The 18,277-nt window shown below is 47.4% G+C and overlaps 1 protein-coding gene across 1 annotated transcript; it reads right to left on the minus strand.

Moving 5' to 3' along the window:
• Positions 1-1,679: 1,679 nt before the first annotated feature.
• IQCJ (IQ motif containing J) lies at positions 1,680-7,790 on the minus strand. The gene is made up of 4 exons (XM_009995728.1): positions 7,734-7,790; positions 5,439-5,503; positions 4,456-4,536; positions 1,680-1,881 (listed from the first exon to the last, which is right to left on the minus strand). The coding sequence occupies exons 1-4, from the start codon at positions 7,788-7,790 to the stop codon at positions 1,680-1,682; spliced, it is 405 nt and encodes a 134-aa protein (XP_009994030.1).
• Positions 7,791-18,277: the final 10,487 nt, after the last annotated feature.

The raw sequence follows: 18,277 nt of genomic DNA on the forward strand, positions 1-18,277 counted from the left end.
GACCTCCTCAGCATGAAACAGGCAGGGTGCAGAAGGGAGGGGAGTTGCTACAGACAAGTAGAATCATGGAATCATAGAATCCTAGGGGTTGGAAGGGACCTGGAAAGATCACCCAGTCCAACCCCCTCTGCCAGAGCAGGGGCACCCAGAGCACATCACACAGGAACATCCAGGTGGGATCCAGGGAGCAACTCCAGGATCCACTCTTTGTGTTCCCACCAACACGTAACCCTCAGATGCAATCATTTTAAACCCCCCCAGGACCCGAAAGCCCTGCAAAGGCATCGTTTTCCAAACTCAGCTCCAGCTGCAGAGCCTCCCTGTGCAGGGTAGGAGGGACCTCTTGTGGAAAGCGAGGGGCTGGCTCAGGGTCCTGCCCGGCGGCTCCAGCTCACCCAGCAGGGCTGAAAACAACCCCAAAGCTTCCAAATAACACCCAGATTTGTCCCTCTCACCTACCTCCTTTCACACATGACACATCAGTGCACAACCCATCACAACCTAGTTTATCAGGTGGCTCTCCAGCCACCGACAGGAGGCACCTCCAAATCACTCCCAGGAATGTGTTCTTAAATGCTGGCAGGTCCAGGCAGGGTGTCACAAACACCCCAGCTGCTGGGACTGCTCCCCTCGCTCCAGGCTGAACCTGGTATAACAAAGGGAAGGCTCCAATTGTCCCCGTAAGCCCAAAATCAGAGCTCAGAAAAGGATCTGTGACCCTGCTCAGCTCAGCTGAACACTGGGACACCTTTTACTTAGCTGGTCTAACACACACCACAGCAATTCCTGCCTTCTGGGTTGGTTTGTTGTGGGTTTTTTTTTTTAAGCTATTTATTTCATGAACTCTTCTCTGCAAGTTTCCTCGAAGCTGCTGCATTCTGCCACAAAGCTGGAGGCAGGATTTACAGGCACTAGAGCTGAGTTACTGACCGAGAAGGTCCCACACCAGGATGGGTCACAAAGACACTTGTTTGCAAAGAAATGGCCTCTATATTTAAAGTTTTGAGTTGAGAGTCACCTTAAAAAGAGAAATACAGCCTTCAGTCAGTCTGCACAGTGGTGTCAACATTTCCTCCCAAGGCAAGTTTCATTTTTAATCCTTAGATCAACTTCTCTAAGTCTCTTTCAGGAAAAAAACCCAACCAATTCAAAACCAAAACACACCATGAAGAAACCCCACCACCACCACAACAAGCAACCTCCCTACACAACACATTTATTTGTAGGAAAGGCACCACAATTCAGCTTTTTGGAGACCACAAAGTGCCAAACACGTGTGAGGATCCCTGCTCTCTGCAGAACACCACCCCACCCCTTGGAAACACCTTTTCCCATCTGCTAATATCTGTTGGGTCCCCTAAAAAATATCAGAATCATTAGGGTTGGAAAAGACCTCGAAGATCATCAAGTCCAACCCTTCACCCAGCCCTGCCAAGGCCACCACTAACCCGTGTCCCGCAGCACCATCTCCAGGGCTTTGAAATCCCTCCAGGGATGGGGACTCCAGCCCTGCCCTGGGCATCCTAGGCCAGGGCCTGAGATCCACACCCCACAAGCACAGTCCCAAGTTGAACAGCACCCACAAGAGACACAACAGCTCCCAGGATTGTTTGAGACACCCCTGGCTCCCCTCAAAGTCAGTGACGAGCCCATAACTCAGCTTTCCTTCCTCCCAAGCGCTAGAAAGGAACCCAACACCAAGCAACAGACAGGAAAACTGGTCCCAGCACTGCACTCACCGGGGTGCTGCTGTCAGAGAAGGTGGTCAAGCTGATGGACCTGCTCATCTTGTCTGAGGAGAGGGAGGGTGGGGAGGGGCTGCGCTTGTCCCGGGGCGGCAGGTCCTGGCGCTGCAGGTACTCGCGCCACGCTCGCTGGATGCTGCACACACACCAAAGCACAGGGTTGGGGAGGGCCATGCAGCAACAGCAAGCATTTCAAATCTATCTCTTCTTGACTGAAGAGGTGGCTTTGGTGGTTCTTTCTTTTTTGGGGCATTTTGTTTTCCAGTTTGGTCACTCACAGCGACCACCTGTAGGTCTCACGGGAGCCACCACTAGTGTCACTGGGGTTCTACTCTTCAGCTTAACCCAAGTTAGGTGTCTGTAGAGTAGAAGCAATTCTTTATTTCAAATCCATAAGGAGACTTAAATTTGAGGTTGCACAGAACTGAGCAACTCTCTTCTATCTGGCAAACAAAGTAAAACTACAGAATTATCTTTTTCAAAGAGAGAACAGCCTCCAACATCTGCTGTTGGCATCAGCTTGCACATCACCAGGTAGATATTATTCAGAGCCAGACCATCTCCATCTCTTTAACATCTCCATCTTGGGTAGCTGTAGGCCTAAAGCCAGCATGTGGGATTTGCAGGAGGAGCTCTGCTTTCAAATCCTCAACTTTGACCAAGCTTCTAAAACCTGAGGGGAAATTTTGTAAAGCAATTCCATGTCCTGAGCTGGGCAGTGGCCAGGGAGCAGGAGGCCAGGACAGCTCTCAGCAGGTGGCAGTGCCAGACTGCCTGTGCCTCTCCCAGCGTGTCCTGGAGGCCAGGGGAAGATGTTGGGAATGAAAGCTGTGTTTGGGATAGTCATGGCATTAACAGCACACACGTGGGTGTCTGCACCCAGGCTGACCCATGAGCTCTGCAAGAAAGTGGAGCTAAATTCTGACCTCAGACCCCTGCTATGGTGCAGTGAGCTAGAAAGAGCTCCCGTCAGCATTTTTTAAGGAATTGAGAGTTTAATCATAGGGATATCAAAGCAGCAAGACCTCCAGTGTGTTTGTTAAGCAGGTAGAGCACCCTGAGCCTTGCTGAAGCTGTTCTGATGGTGCAAAGCTCCTGTGCTGCCCTGCCTCCCTGTGTGGGGCAGCTCCCCCAGCCAATGCCTGCATTGGGGTGCTTTGTTTTAACAGAAAAATACCAGCTCAGAAAGACAACAGCCTCCCCAGGGTTGGTGCACTTCAGAGCCAGTCAGGTGGGTTAAGATCTGTGTTGTTTTCATACAACACCTTTAAAATGAGGAGAAATACCTACCCCAGCCCCTGAACACGAGTGCCCACGGAGGAGCTTCCAGTAAATGCATTTTGCATTAATCCCTGGTATCTCCACACCTCAAGCAGTTACACTTTCCATTGTTTCAGTTTCAAGCTTTACTGCATAATATATACCAGCAGTACATGTTTATATTTACATGCACTTTCTACTTTAAAGCTGGAGAATAGACTGAGGTTAAGTCATAATTACCCTTCCTGAAAGCTCCCTGAAAATGTATTCTGTCATCTGGCTTATATTTGCATGACTAAAAGACACTGGCTGGATTTTAATTTGAAGCTTCATGTCCTTTTAATATTTGAATATAGCATTAATATTTTAATGTCCTGGATAATGAGTTAGCTGTAGCTTTTCAGCTGAAAGTGGGATTTAATCTGTACTACACAATGCATACAGCTCTGAGGAGACCTGCACCCCATTTGGACCATGAAGCAGTTGGGGGCTTTAACATAAAGATGTTCTGATTATTATTTTTTTATACATGTTAAACTTCAGTTGTCTGCTGGGAAGTTCAGGGGCACCATGTAGGGCAGAGCTGGGAACAGCTGGATGTTGCCCCAGGGCTGGAAGAAGCCCAAAGAGGAGTGTTGTGCTCTGATAGATGCCTGGGGCAGTTTTCAGTTCTATCCCCAGTGTTGCCCCAAGTTTTCCAGCACAGTCAAGGATAAATGACCCCAGAGCAGACTACACAACATGTGGGAAACGTCTTACAAAGGCTGCAACATTTGCATTTGGAAGCTGGGGACTTCACTGCCAGTCCACAGTGATGCTTCTCTCCTCCTTCATAGAATCCTAGGGGTTGAATCAGAGAATCCTAGGGGTTGGAAGGGACCTCGAAAGATCTTCTAGTCCAGAAAGATCTTCCAGGTGGCAGCTAGGTGTCACCTATGTGCCTTGGCTCAGTGCTAGAACTGCTCTGTGCTCCAAGGAAAATCAGCTTGCTTAGTGCCAGGGAGCTGCACTGCCCCTCCAGTGCCCCTCCATACATCTCCACCCCCCTGAACATACATCTCCACCCCCCTGTGAACCTGAGGACAAGACCCATGAGATGCCCAAGGAGCTCAAACCAGGCTTCACCTCAGATGTGAAAACCAGCACTGAAGAGACTTCTGTACTGCACTTCCCCCCACCAGAATGCTCTCTGTGTGTATGGAAAACCTTCAAATACTCTGGAGTTTCACAGAGGAAATCACAAAGTTAGTGGGAACCTTAAAGTTCAGCATCTGCAACTCAAAGAGAATGTCTGTATGCTTAGAGGGAAAGCAGAGCTCAGCCACCTTGTGAAACTGAGGCTTTTTTATATTTAAATTGACTCTGAGATGGATACAGTCTGGGTTCTGTGGTTCAGGGATCAGCAACTCAGCTGCACTTAAAAGCAGAAATTACATTCTTCCTTACTTACATTTTCACTTTGGATTCCAAGGGCTGTGAGTTGATATTGTATTTTTCAATATTATTTTCTTCATCCATGGCAAGCTGATGGCTATGGGGAAGAAAAGAGAATGGGTTTAGTGCATCTCAGCATGATGCTTTTGTAGTAACTGCCAAATAATCCTGAAATTTTGACAAGTATGTGCAAGAGCTGCTCATTAGAGGGTGTTGCTGTCTTTGGAGGAAGCATCTGGGTCCCTTTCTCCAGCCCCATTTGGCTGTTAACAGAAAGCACCAATTTGGATCCTTTTTCCAGATCAGAGCCTACCTGAGCCCTTGCACTCAACCTGCCACATGCCACAGCTCCAGAGACAGGCACACCCAGCAAAGAAGCTGCTGCTGCAAAAAAAAAACAACCCCATCAAACACTGGCCAATATAACAGATATTCCTGCTAAATTAACTCTCAACCCCTGGGGCTACGTCAGAAAAGCTGGAGAGTAAAAATGGGAAGTAACAATGGTAACAAATGGTAGCAAATAAATGACATCAGCAAAAGCCATACAGGAATGGGAAGGAGAAAAAAAAAGTCCTTGTAATAAATGATGACCAGGGAATTGGTGCTGCAAACCAGTCACTCTGAGAAAGCAAGTTGAAAATGCTGGAAGATAAAAATCAAAGGTCTGAGGAGGCTGCTTTGGATGGGACCAGCAACATGAATGAAAGGCCTCTGCATGAAAAGGTGTAAGATTAGACCCCAACCTGTGGAGTTATTTTGAGACTTTACTGGGCACTGAATTACATCATTCAATCAGCAGTTTTCAGAAATTATCCTCCTGCAACTAAGAATAAGAATCGTTTATGGGAGAGGTGCAAAAATCTTGACTATTTAGTGTATTACCAAGTGAGGAACAGTCTACAACAAAGAGAGCATCCCACAGAAAAGGCTTGTTGCCTAAGAAAAGCCATTTCATTTCACCACATGTGAGAACCTGCAGAAATTGCCTATTTTTACCTCTGAAGCAAGTCTTTGCCATTCTTGACCTGTTCCAAGGTGTGCTGCAGCCTTCTGAGCTCTTCCTGCAAAGAGAGAAAGAAAATACAACCACATTTCAACGTGTTTATGGGAAGCCTTTGGTTGACATTGGACATTCCCCCTCAACCTCGAGGTGTTGTGAACCAACCATTAAGCAAAACAGTCCCTTAGGTGATGTCTCTGGGCTTGCTTTAAATTGAGAGATCCAAAATAACTACAGAGAAACCAATCACACAACCACAGAATGTCAGGGGATGGAAAGGACCTCTGAAGATCATCGAGTCCAACCTCCTGGCCAGAACAGGACCAAAACCTAGGGCAGATCACTCAGAAAAGCATCCAGACAGGTCTTGGAAGTCTCCAGAGAAGGAGACTCCACAACCTCTCTGGGCAGCCTGGCCCAGGGCTCTGTCACCCTCACAGGAAAGTTCTTCCTCACGTTGAGGTGGAACTTCCTGCGCTTGAGTTTGAATCCACTGCCCCTCATCTTATCATAGGGCATAAGTGAAAAGATAAATGTATCTATCAGTGTGTCCAGCACACACTTGAAAGACCTGCAGACCTGAAAAAAAATTTTAAAAGTAACAGAGCAAAAGAGGAAAGTATTATTTCATGTCTTAGGTGTGTGACTGCTTTGATCTGGGAGGAGAGGGGCTTGGTAAGAGGCAAGTGAGCATCAGCTCATCCCATCAGGCACTTCTCTTTGTTCTGCAATCAAACAGCATTCAGTCTCATAATTAAGAGTCACTGCCTAAGATCTACAGCTCGATGCCTTTACCAGGGTATTTGCATCAGATCCTGTTTCAACAGCAGAGATGTCACAAGTTTGTTAGCTGGGGATCCCTGCATCCATGTTAACAGCCTAGGAAAATCTACCCACCGTGTTCAGCACAGAGATGTGGCTTAAAAAACACAGTTGTATATGGCTGGGAGGGTTTGGTTGCTCCAAAGGGGTGGGAGCTGAGGGGTGGAAGAGAACCTGGTTGCAATGAAGCAGGTGCTCCAGGGGGGGTAATTCCTGGGCTGAGCTTTCCACACCTCACAGGGCACAATCCCCCCAGGTGCCCTGGCATCACTGGGACTCACACGCACAGAGCACACGTGCCCAGTCTCTTCATAAGGTTCCCAGGAAGGCTAAGAACATTACAAAGGCAATAGAAGGATGTTTTTATCATGTCTATCTGATCTGACCTGGGGATGAATCCAAGATTTTTTTTTGTCCAATAAGACTCCAGGCACACAACAGACCAGCCAACTCCACCTTCTGCTTTCCCAAATAAACCCAGTTTTGAGAAACAGAGAATTTTTACCTGTTGCTTTTTAATCCTGTACAAAATCCCAGCCTGTTCAACACAAAATAAGACCACAGCTGATAGCTGGTTTACTCCCAACACAGCTTTCATTTCTGGAAGGACCATCACTGCAAAATACATTTTATGCACACACTACATCTGCCAAGCTGGCAGGTCAGAGGTTTCCCCAGTCTTTGCCCCTGGGGTCTCTCATTGTAGCACCATTTCGTGGCCATGATCTGGCTGATAAAGGGCTGCCCACTGCTCCACAGCCATTGGAATTGATCCAGATGAGAAACTCTCTTAGTTTTTGCCTTTTTTTCCCCCCTCCTTGTGCTGAGGAACATCCTCCTCTGGCATATTAAAACCAAACAGCTTTCAAACCTGTTTTCTCTGAAGCTCCGTTCAGTTCAGAGATAACCTTTTCTTCTCCCATCTCCTTCCACTGGCCACTTTCCCAGTGCACCCTGGAGCTAGGTACAGTAATTTAGAATGTGAAAACAATTTGCAATTGACTTTATCTATAGCTCTGGGTGACAAAACCTGCACGAATTACATAAATCATTTCTTGTGTTTGACATCATTTTCCATTAACCTCAGGGTGAAGACCAAATGGAAAAAACCCAACCAAAACAAAAGTAAAAACCCAAATTGGTTGTGACATTTTTGACTATTCAGTCTTTCAATTAACCATCACAAGCCAGACTTTCTAAGAGCTGTGATATAAAGCAAGCACAGAGGGGGGGCACAGCAATGTTTGCATAATTGGGATGAGAAGGAGACATAAAATCTATACTAATTTCAGTTTTGTGTCATTAACCATGAAGTATTGATTATTGCTCCTTGGAACAGGATTGATGAAGCCAGCCCTGCTGCAGGAGGGGACTGGGGTGCTTTGCCATGGTGGCTGGTGGGTGCAGGGATGGTCAGGATGCTGCTGCTCCAAGCAGCTGCCCCAGGAGCTCCATCTCCCCGTGCTCACCAGCAGTGACCCAGCTGTGAGCTCCAGCTTCAGCAAATGAAATTGGAAGAGATCCATGCCTCTGTTGGAACACGTGGTGAATGATGATGCCTCTATAAAGCTGGTTGTGATGTAAACATACTGGCAAATGTGCTGCAGATTCTCCTGCTTCCACTGGACACTGACCTTAACAGCACCAGGCAGCTATAGAGACCTACAGAACCTTAAGAGAGGAAAAGGAATGAAAAGAAGTGTAAGACCAAATAGTGTCTCTTTCTGCTCTTTACCATGCACAGTCTATTGATGCATTAATTCTTTTCAGCCTGCAGATCTGTACTTTCATTGCAATGATTTCATTGTGGCCAGGAAAGGACCATACATGGCAGAAAGGACCAAGGGGGTCAACAGAGTCTGCAGACCCTTGCCAGGGAGAAGTCTGCCCAAAAGAGCCCTCTGAAGCTTAGTTAAAATAAAAAATACCCTGGATCCTTCTGCCTTTTCCCCTGCAAATCAACTGGGTTTGGCTCCATGCAGCCCAAGGACAGGCTCAGGGTGTGCACATCCAGTGGGATGGTTTGCAACCTCACCCAGCTGCCTGGGTCTTTTTTTATATTGAATGGAGGGACCCAGAGGTTGCTGTAGACTCTGGCCCTTGTTTGGGCTTGCACTGAAATGTCAGCTCTCATTCATCCAGCCATGGAGATGATGGCAGCCACCAGATCCAGGGTCATCAAGGCTGACTGACAAGCAGGAGAGGAGAAATACAGCACAATCCAAATGCACCAGTCCCTAAAGTCCTTTTCAAGAAGTCTGTTTCAAAAACCAGTGATTAGAGGAAATTCTAAGGAAAGAAAAGAAATCTGCATGTCCTAGATCATACCTAGATACATGTTTACCTCCAGTAGCAGTTTACCTCCTTATTCTTTTTTGTTGCTGTACCCAAGAATACCCATTCAGGTCAGTTGGGCTATTTATACCAGTGGGTTTAGACCAGCACAGAGAAATCAGGGCAGAGGCCACATATTAAAAATTAATTTTCAAAATCCTTTTTGGACACGTGTGCTACTGCTTGAGTATCCCTGCCTGACAGCTCTGTCACTTGCTGCCAACTGAGCACACCACAGTGCTTCCCAAGGGGTCAGGGAGGTGGAGATCAGAAGAGAAAACTTCCATTTCAGCAGAACTGCAGCCCCAAAACAACAGTAAAATAGATGTGGTGTCCCATTTGATAACTGTGAGTGCAGCAGTTACTCAAACACACCAGCTTTGGGCAGTTCTCTCTTCCATTGATGTTTTTCCCAATCTTAATGAAAATTCTGTTGAATGGTGATTGTCTGTTATTGAGGAAAACAGAAAACACACTTGTGTGCATTTCTTCCTCTCCTTACTCTGCAAGACACCTGACAAAACACAACAGTGACAGTCTGAGACCCTCTTGACATAGAAAGCCCACAGTGGGCAGAGAAACCCTCCAGTGGAGAGGCAGGGGTGGAACAGAGAGCCCTTCAGCATGGGTTGCTGGTGGGTAGGGGCAGGATGCTGGGCAGGGGCTGGAGCACCAGCCCCCACTGCTGCTTGGAAACAGCTCTGAAGATGCCTAGGGCTTTCCCAGCCACTCCTGCCAGCCTGGCTCATCCTTCCAGAGCTGCAAATTCAAAGGCAATGGGAGATCTCCTCCCCAGGCCTGTGCCAAACACATCCCTCCCTCCCAGGCACAGCCTGGGGAGCACTGGCATCTCACCCCAAAGCCAGACATGCCTTGGAGACCAGAAGCCACACAGGACCCATTCTCTGATCAAAGCCACCTGATGCCTCTTTCTGTCACCTACCAAAAAGCCAATTCATGGGCTTAAACCTCCTCCCCTCCTGCCATTTTCCAGAGCTGGTCACTGGAGGCAGATGCAGGGTGATGGGCAGAGCTGTCTCTGCTGCTGCTCCCCTCTCCCAGGCCAGGGTGCCAGCCTGGGACAGCACACACGGTGCCAAACCACCCTGAGCCCCAGCTCTGCTCCATGGACCCTTCCCATTCCAGTACTGCAGCAGCCTCAGCTGCTTTTCCAACATCCCAACTGCCCTCATTCCATCTCCAACCCTACTCTGGGCTGCCTACACCCAGGGCCACTGTTACCTAGATTTTTAAGACTTTGTTTCTCATTGAGCAGAGGATTCCACCCTCTTTGTGTGTCCATGAAACACCTTGAGGTCTATTAATTTGATTTTATTTTTTCTTTCTCCATTGCATTTATTCCCCTTTCTGGTTTGCCCTGTTTTCCCAGGGCAGCCCACAGCCCCTCTGCTAAATGATGTGGAATCCACACTTCAGTCTGACCAGGCCTGTCAACTGGGATGTTAATTAAACCTCTCAGCAGGATGCAAGGAGTCTAAAGAAGACAGGAAGATCAGGAGCCTTTGCAGGGAAGGCTTTTGCTCACTACTATTTTTGGGCACAAATTCATGTCAGGATGGAGGGGTTGGTCCCATGGGAAACACACTGGATTACATGAACAGCCCCCTGGAAGCTTCTGATCCCTCTCAGTGCACAACAGGGGAAGTGTGTCCAAAGCAGCATCTCTGGTGGCATCTGAGTGCCCAGGATGGGGTACAGCAGAAGTACAAGGGATGTGTTTGCACCCCATTTTGAGGGCTGGAATATAAAAGCTACTACTGTGCCTTGAACACACAGAGCATTCCACGAAGGTGGAAAATAAATGTCAGGTGGTGACAACTGCTTCATACCTGGGGGTTTCTGAAGCTGGAACCTGACGTTGGGTTGTAAGTACAGCCTTGATCCTTTCACTGGGAGCCTAAGAAGGCAGAGCAGGACAAGCTGCAGCACAGCAGCCACTTTACTGCTATGCCTTCCAGAGTTTTACTCATTACTGCTTAAAATTCCCAGGGGCTGTGTTTGCTGCCTATTTCACAAGACACTTTCATCACTTAATAGATGAATTAGTAATATTTTCATTTTCTTCATGGAAAGCCCTTCCTCCCTTTTTATACCTTTGGGACATAACATCTAATTGTTTCCCTTCTCAATCCTGTAAAACATGCCCTGCTCTCTTCTCACTCATCATTTAAATCAAAACAGGACTCGATGCAAAATGTCCCTGGCCAAGTGTGAGCCCAGCATAGGGAACAAAAGCAGCAAGTCTTGGCCTCCATGTATTTGAACTGAGCTCATGCCTAATCCCTTTGCTACCATCCTGGCTCTGTAAGGATGCCCAGGATGGCTGATCTATTAACCCCTCTGCTAAGAGGGTGCAAAGGGCCAGAAGGGGGATGCAGCAAGGCTGGTGATGTTTCCCAGGGGATGGGAGCACTCACAGGATGACCTGTGGAGCTCTTCTCCACTTTCCACCAATATCAATAAATTGTTTTCTTTTCCTTCCTTCAGCTCTGCCCTCAGGAAGAGTCATCTATCTCTCCATGGCTACCCAACCCTATTTTGTAGTTACAGCAGCTCTGGAAACCTTGCACGAGGATGAATCCCATTAAAAAGCTGAGTTAGATTCCTTTTTAAAAGCCTCTTCTTTCTGATGCTGTCAGTGTGGTCAGGGCTTTCAGCAGCACCACTTCTGCCTCCAAACACCCAGGCTTTTAACTTCTGCCTGGGGAACCAGCTAGAGAGAGTGAAGCCTCTTGACATCTTGGCTACCAAAATGCTTCTGGAGCTACAGCCAGTCTGAGCAGTCAGGAAAAGGGCTGGAAGGAAAAAAGGGCTGTAGGAGACTCAGCAAAGGAAGCATCTCATAGGTTAGAGTTCAAGGGGATAAAAACCCCACAACACACACACACACTGGGATACAAGAGGCAATTTCTCACTGAAATCCAGACATTTTTGGAGCCAGATGCAGCAGCCACCCAGCAAGTGGCAGCAGGTACTGATGGACTCACAGGATGAGGAGAACCTATAGCCTTATCTAGGATTTGAATGCCATTTGCCTGGGGCCTGCAGTGGCAGTGCAAGGCCTGGTGGAAGCCCCCACAGCTCCACCAAAGAGGAGAATGTGTGTTACATGTTGTCCTTCAGACCTTGCCTTGGCTACAGCAGAGCTGCTCAAGATCCCAACCAACCTGCTGCAGGGAACGCCGATTTATTTCAAAAGCAAGTTTCAAAAGCAAAGAAACCCAACAATTTTAACACTCCAAATGCCACCACATACACTGTTAGAGCAACCAGCCTTCCCTGCAAACCCTGAGTAGTAAAAGACAGTCCCAAAACCCCAACAGGGCATGTCCAGTGCTGGAAGAGCCACGAAGGCAGTGGAGGCAGAGCCCTCTAGGGCTGCCCACCTGTGGGCACTGCCTGGCAGGAGATGTTTCAGGAAAAATGAGGTTTTCCAACCCACTGGTGGTTGATGTGGAATGGGACTTTGATCTTCAAGAAACGAAACCACAACCCTGGAGTTGGGCTTTGTCTTTGGCACAAAAGCTGCAGCTTGGAGAGAACAGCATCAGCCAGACTGCTTGGGGAGTGTTTTATAGAGCAGAGACATGTCCCATCCTCAGCTGGCACCAGCAGTCCCAGTAAATAATTTGCCATTACTGTACCCTTCTTCTGAAGGGCTGAAGAATTCTGCCTGCTAAAAAGACCCCACAGCTTTGGTCTAATGGTGACTTTACAAAGAATACAAACCTGCACCCAGCCTGCCCTACTAGAAGGAGCCCACACCTTCCACCTCCCTCTAAGGTTGTCGGAGTTGAGTTCAGACTCATTTTGAGAAAAATATTAATTTGGAGAAAACTATGATGAGATTGCAACCAAGCCAGCAAGGATTCCAGCATGCCAGGAAGGGGAAGGCAGGGGAAAAAATCTGACATGACAGATCCATCTTCTGAACTCCCAGTGGAGGCTTTTTTTCCCCCAGAAAAAGGAAGCAGCTCTTTTTATAGCTCAGGAGCCAATTACTTCTAATGACAACAACAGATGACTGTTTTAAAACTGAAAAGAAATATATTAATCCAATTTTCAGCTTTTCAGCATGTGGCACTGTCTGCTAATTTTCACAAGAGAGAAGACTGATTAACTGCTTCAGGAATCAGAGCATTACAGTGAAAAACTAATAAACACACATCGACGACAGAAACTTTCCTTCACTTCTGGCATTTCTGAAGGTCCCATTTAGGCTGAGCAATGTGTATTTGATCCATAAGCAAGAGGTGGGTTTTAGGAGCATGAACAGGCTTCTGTTACACTGCATCACCTGCACAAGAGTCCCCAGGCATCAACTTCCCAGCCACCACCTTGGCTTGAACAGTGCAAGGGTTTAACACCAGGATGCTCCAACAGTGCACAGATGGGAACACACCCCCCTGGGCAGGGCAGGTGTCCCCTTGTCAGGCCAGGGAGGACAGAGGGGAGGCAGAAACATTAACCAGCCCCAAGCCATGAGGAGGGTGGATGGGAATGCACAGAGGAGGCTGCCATGGAAGGTGGCCCAGTGTGGCCTGGCTCATCAAGCTTTTCCATGCTCTTTGTCCTTGGTCACAGCACCAAGCAACAAGCCTGGCTCCCAGAAGGTGCCATCAGTTCCCAGCCAGCCCAAATGGACAGGCCTCCATGCTTTGTTCCCATTTTCAGGGCAACGAGACACTGTCACCAACATTGTCACAGCTTCAAGGCACCTGAGTGTGAGGTGCCAGCATAGCCTGCAGCCACATGAAATCTATGGTCAAGGACCCCAGAAAGGATCAGCCACATCTGCAAATTTTGGGTTCTGGGAAGAATAGATGCAGTCCCAGGAACACTCTTATGATGAACTATGCACCCAGCAGTTTTGATTAGGGTCTTAATCTTTATGTACATTGTAATTTCCACCAAACACTCTCCTGTTTGTCTTCAACATGAGAAACAGCTTTTCTATGCTGACAATAATGAAACTGCTCACTCATTCTGAAGCTTATAACTATGGCAGCACCAAGAAACCAGCAATCCACTCATTAATGTGCCCACTGAGCTGTGCTTGCTGGAGTCAGGAGGCACGAGTTATGTGAGTCTCCATCCCTGCACTGCCTTCCTTTCCATCCCTGCCACCTCTTGATCTTACAATATGATATTTTCTAATACAAATGGAAAACGTTTTATATTTAACAGCCAGAAACTGCTCAACCATTTAGATCATTACAGCTGCAGGAACAGGGGAACAACCTTCCAAAGCCACATCCCTCCAAAGGAACATCCCCCTCCATCCAGCCCAGCCAATGTTCCTCACTGTCCACTTCAGATGTTAACTCCCAGAAGTTCAGCAGCAGCAAAGGACTTGCACTGTTCTGTGCAGATCTAACTTCCATAAAGCTTCCTCAGCACTAAAGAACTAAATCTGCATCACCCCTATTTTCAGCCTGGGCATCATTATGCTAAGACACACACGCAGGTCAAGTGAAGAAGTAGGGATATTTGCAAAAGGGCTTCCTAGGCTAAAACAAATGCCACAGCCTTTGCTTGGATCCCAGCACTGACAGCATTTCAGGATTGAGCTAAGAGCACCAGCCACCCACCCAATCACCCATCCCTCCCTACCACCCTGCCAGACCTGAGCTGCAAGCCAGGCAGCCACCACAGGCTCCCCATCAGCTTCTGATCTTGCACCAGCCCCCAGCTCCAATGAAAAACCTCTCACAAAATGGATCCATTTCATTTAACAGGATTTTTCTTTTCCTTTTGTCTTCTCTTCAGCCCCCAGCTGGCTGCACATGAGCTGGAGAGTGAATTTCTCAAGGTGAGGAGCCCATATTGGCATCTTCATCACAACCCATATGAGGCTTCATATGCCAAGAGATTTCTTTTTAAGCTCCTTCCAAGACAGATTGTTTACACCCTGCTCATTCACCCCAACACAACTGGAAACAGCCACAGGGCCACTTAAGAGGGGGATCACAGCAAAAAAATTCCTCTAACTTTTTGTAGCACTGCTGGGCACCACTATATAATGGGACTGAGCTAATTAGATGAGTCCTCAAGATGTTCCCTTGGCAAATCTTGCAGGTGAAATAATCCAGTCTTCTACACCCTGCCTTCCCAGCTCATCTCCTGGTAAGAGTCATTAACACAATTGTTCAGTCTACTGTAGTCCCTTTATAAAGTGCATATAATTTACAAGCCCATTAAAAAGATGGCCCTGGATGAGTCCCAGAGGGAAACTGCTAAACCCTGCAGTTGTGGGCTGAGCACATCAGCTGTAGCTCTGGGAATCCTGGAGGCAAAAAAGAACCCAACACAAATCACACGACTTAACAGGTTTCAGAGCAAAACCCACCTGATTTTTCTGCATAAAAATGAAAGAAAATTGCAAATTGGGGGCTACCCTGTTCATGCAGACTTGTTCCTTTTGTGAGTGTCACGGGGGAAAAAACAAGTACTACAAGAGCACAAAAGGTACACTAAATTCTTTCCTTTAAAAAGCTAGGATTTAGGTACTTTACAGCTTATGCTACATTCCTATTGCTGTTCAGTATTCAGGTTATTTCCATCATGCAGCCTGAGGTGCTGGAGGATGCTGAGCATTGGTGTTTTGACAGCAGCAAGACTGAAGGTGCTGGATATTGCAGGAATATAATGAAACAGATGTTTGCTGCTTTTCTGTGTTGATGCCTCTTTGGATCAACTAATCCAGCATGTAGGAGCTTCCAACACTATCACCTTCAGGAGGCTTCACTTTCAGCCAGGGAAGCAGTTAGGAGATGGCTTCAAAAAAGCAGCAGAATATTCTGGCTTGGTCTGTGCTTCTCCAAATGCTGTGCAGGCCCTAAGCAAAATGCTTGAGGTAGACTTCACAGACATGAATACTGTGAGATAAATCCCACAACAGAACCATGGTCCTGCCTGGGGTCTCTAGGACAGACACAGCTCAGGTGTGATTTTTTCATAAAAGAAAAAGCACTCAGGTCCTCTGAGCTTTCAGTTAAATTCAGGTATTTTGGCACTTCAGAGATTGGAAAAAAGGATTTCTGGAGTTTATTTACTTTCCCAATGTAAAAGGCTTTTCTGTTCTAGTGTCTCCAGTCCTTCCTCATGCTTCAGCAGCATTTCAGCTCCCAGACTGTTCTCCATTTGTTGTTTTTGATCTTTCAAAATCAAGAAAGCATCCAGGAAATCCAGAAAATTGAAAAAAAAATAGCAAATATTTCTAATTTGTGGAAGACCCCCCCTCCTATTTCTGCTCCAGCTGCTGAGAGGATTGAAAACACCACACTAAAGCTGACAGCACTTGCCAAGAAAAGGCTTTGAGAAGCAAACCTGAGGAGCCTGTGGCAGGTGGGAAGCAGAGGCTGTGTCACCAAGCTTTTAGTGAAGGTGTGCACCCCAGAGTCCAAGCATGACAACCTCCTGTCCATGCTGGAGCCCTTGGGAGCCCAAGGACAGGACTAACTTTGGCCACCCTGGACCAGGGCAGATGGAGCAGAGGCTGGAGGTGGTCTTGGGCAGAAGTGGCAAACTCTTCTCCAACTCTAGGCTTGAATCCATTTGGGAAAGTTTATCTATTTGGAACTTATTTTAAATGAGGCCTCTTGGGTCTGAGCTCCATTTTGAGGCTGAGGTTGGGCCTCTGGGGTTATTTATGCTTCCCAGCCAGAAGTACAACACTGCTGAGGTCGGAGGTTGGTTTGAGCTTCTCTCCCTCCTCAGAGCTGTCTGACATCAGCAAGATGCCTGCAGCTCCAAAGATGTTTAATGACAAGCACATGCAGGAGTCACCTTGCTAACCTGGAGGGAAATAAAATCACACTCCCAAGGTTTATATTCTGGGCAAAGTGACAGCAGTGGCAGATGTGAAGGAGGAGGGATCTGTGGTGGTGTCTGTTAGGTTCAGAGGTTGCCCTTGTCTCAGCTCCCGAGGAGTTGAATCTAATTTCTCATAGATTGCAGCTATCTAAGATGATGTTTTAATTGAAGGCAGTTGCTTAGCAACCACATCCCATGTGCTGCAGTGATGCTTCTCACCTGGAGCAGACAAACGTCAGGACAGCACTTTGCAAAGCTGATTAGCGGCTACAAGGAGCTGCAAGAGCTTTTCCACAAGTTGTGCTTCTGACCTGCTGCCCATCAGCAGGGAAAACCCAGAGGAGCTCATTTGCAGGTTAGAAGAGCTCTCCTCTCCTCTCGCCCAACACACACGTCCATCTGCTTCTCACAGCTGGGGCTTCTCAAGGGGGAGGTGGCACTGGCAGGGCTTGTCTGACTCCAGACATCTCCCTGCAGTGGAACACGTACTGCTGAGCCACAAGAGCACTTGCAATCACACCCAGATGTTTTCCTGAGCAGGCCTGTGAGTCTTCGAAAAGCATCAGGAAAAGCACCTTTCCAGGCCAGAGAGGAAGAGATTTCCTCCTGCCTTTGGTCACTGGGCACTGCTGTGCAGAGCCTGCTGCAACCCCAGCCCTTCCCAGCTGTGTGAGACCTGGTTGCTGCTGCTGCCTCCCTGGCAAAGAACTTGGAGCACTTGAAGACCTTAATGTTGCAAAAAGAGCTGGAGGTGAATGGTTCCTGGAAAGATACAGAACTACGTCCTGGGCAAGTCCCAGAACAGGGTTTTCAAGGCAAGCTTAACTTGCCCAGCTTGGATTTGAACACCTGACTGCCTCCAACATCCCAGTTCAGCAAAACCCTTTGGCTCCATCTGCACTTGAGCACCTTGGATTTTTCACGTGAAACAGGACTTGGAGAAACACCTCGATTTGCTGTGTAGGATTAGGATGAACTTGAGCATGAGCCAGAGGTCTTTCTTGGTGGTACATGTACCCAGCCTTTGCTGGGAGAAGGGAAGTCTGGGCTTTGGCTGCCCCAGGCTGAGCTGCACCAACCTTCAGCTGGTGTTGCAGGAGCTACAACATGTGTTTCCCTTGCCAAGTACCCTTGAGACTCTTTGATACAGCATCTCCAGATCACAGCACAACCATGAGGAAACACATCAGGGCTTTGTCACTCTTCTAGTATCACCCCAAAGTAGGGAGCCAAAGACATCCCTACCAGAGCTTGGCTGCAGTTACTGAGCTACCTGCTGAAGTCCAGCTCCTGAGGGGCTCTTACTGTTATGGAGCCAAAGAACTCACCAGCCTGGACCACAGAGATCTTGTCCCAAATGTATTCTTCTTCTGCAGGATGAATCACACTGAAGCATTGGTTTTAAACAACATGAATCAATTAAACAGAAGCCAGAGTTTTTCTTTTCCATTTAACCTTCCATAATCTCTTAAGCAACTCTCCATTCTTTGTTATTATTCCTTGGCTTAGATCTTCATTCTCATCTCACCAACTGGAGATTCTAGTCTCAAACCAGGACACAGAGTTAATGAACAGTTGAGAATTGAGAGACAGGACAGTTTTCTATACACCTGATGCTAGATAAGTGAAGCACAGAAGAGCAACTTAAGCTGGTTCCAGTTTTGAATCCTGCTCATCTCATGACCACAGGGCCATAATGCTTTATATAAGGAGGTCACTATTTTATGGTTAAAAGAAAGGTAAAATAATATTTGGAGAATTCTGTCCTTGAGCTACTGAGGGGAAAACAAAAACAGCCAAAGGAAATTATTTCCCTCCTCAAAAGTAAGATCCCCTAAAGCTG

Source organism: Chaetura pelagica, unplaced genomic scaffold (assembly GCF_000747805.2).
Source record: "Chaetura pelagica isolate M959 unplaced genomic scaffold, ChaPel_1.0 scaffold394, whole genome shotgun sequence".
Taxonomy (NCBI): Eukaryota; Metazoa; Chordata; class Aves; order Apodiformes; family Apodidae; genus Chaetura; species Chaetura pelagica.

Coding starts and splice junctions, on each gene's coding strand:
- IQCJ (XM_009995728.1), bottom strand. CDS start 7,790: ATGGATCTCTTCCAATTTCATTTGCTGAAGCTGGAGCTCACAGCTGGG. Junction 4,537..5,438: donor GGCAAAGACTTGCTTCAGAG/GTAAAAATAGGC, acceptor TCTTCCCCATAG/CCATCAGCTTGCCATGGATG. Junction 1,882..4,455: donor TTGGAATCCAAAGTGAAAAT/GTAAGTAAGGAA, acceptor GTGTGTGTGCAG/CATCCAGCGAGCGTGGCGCG.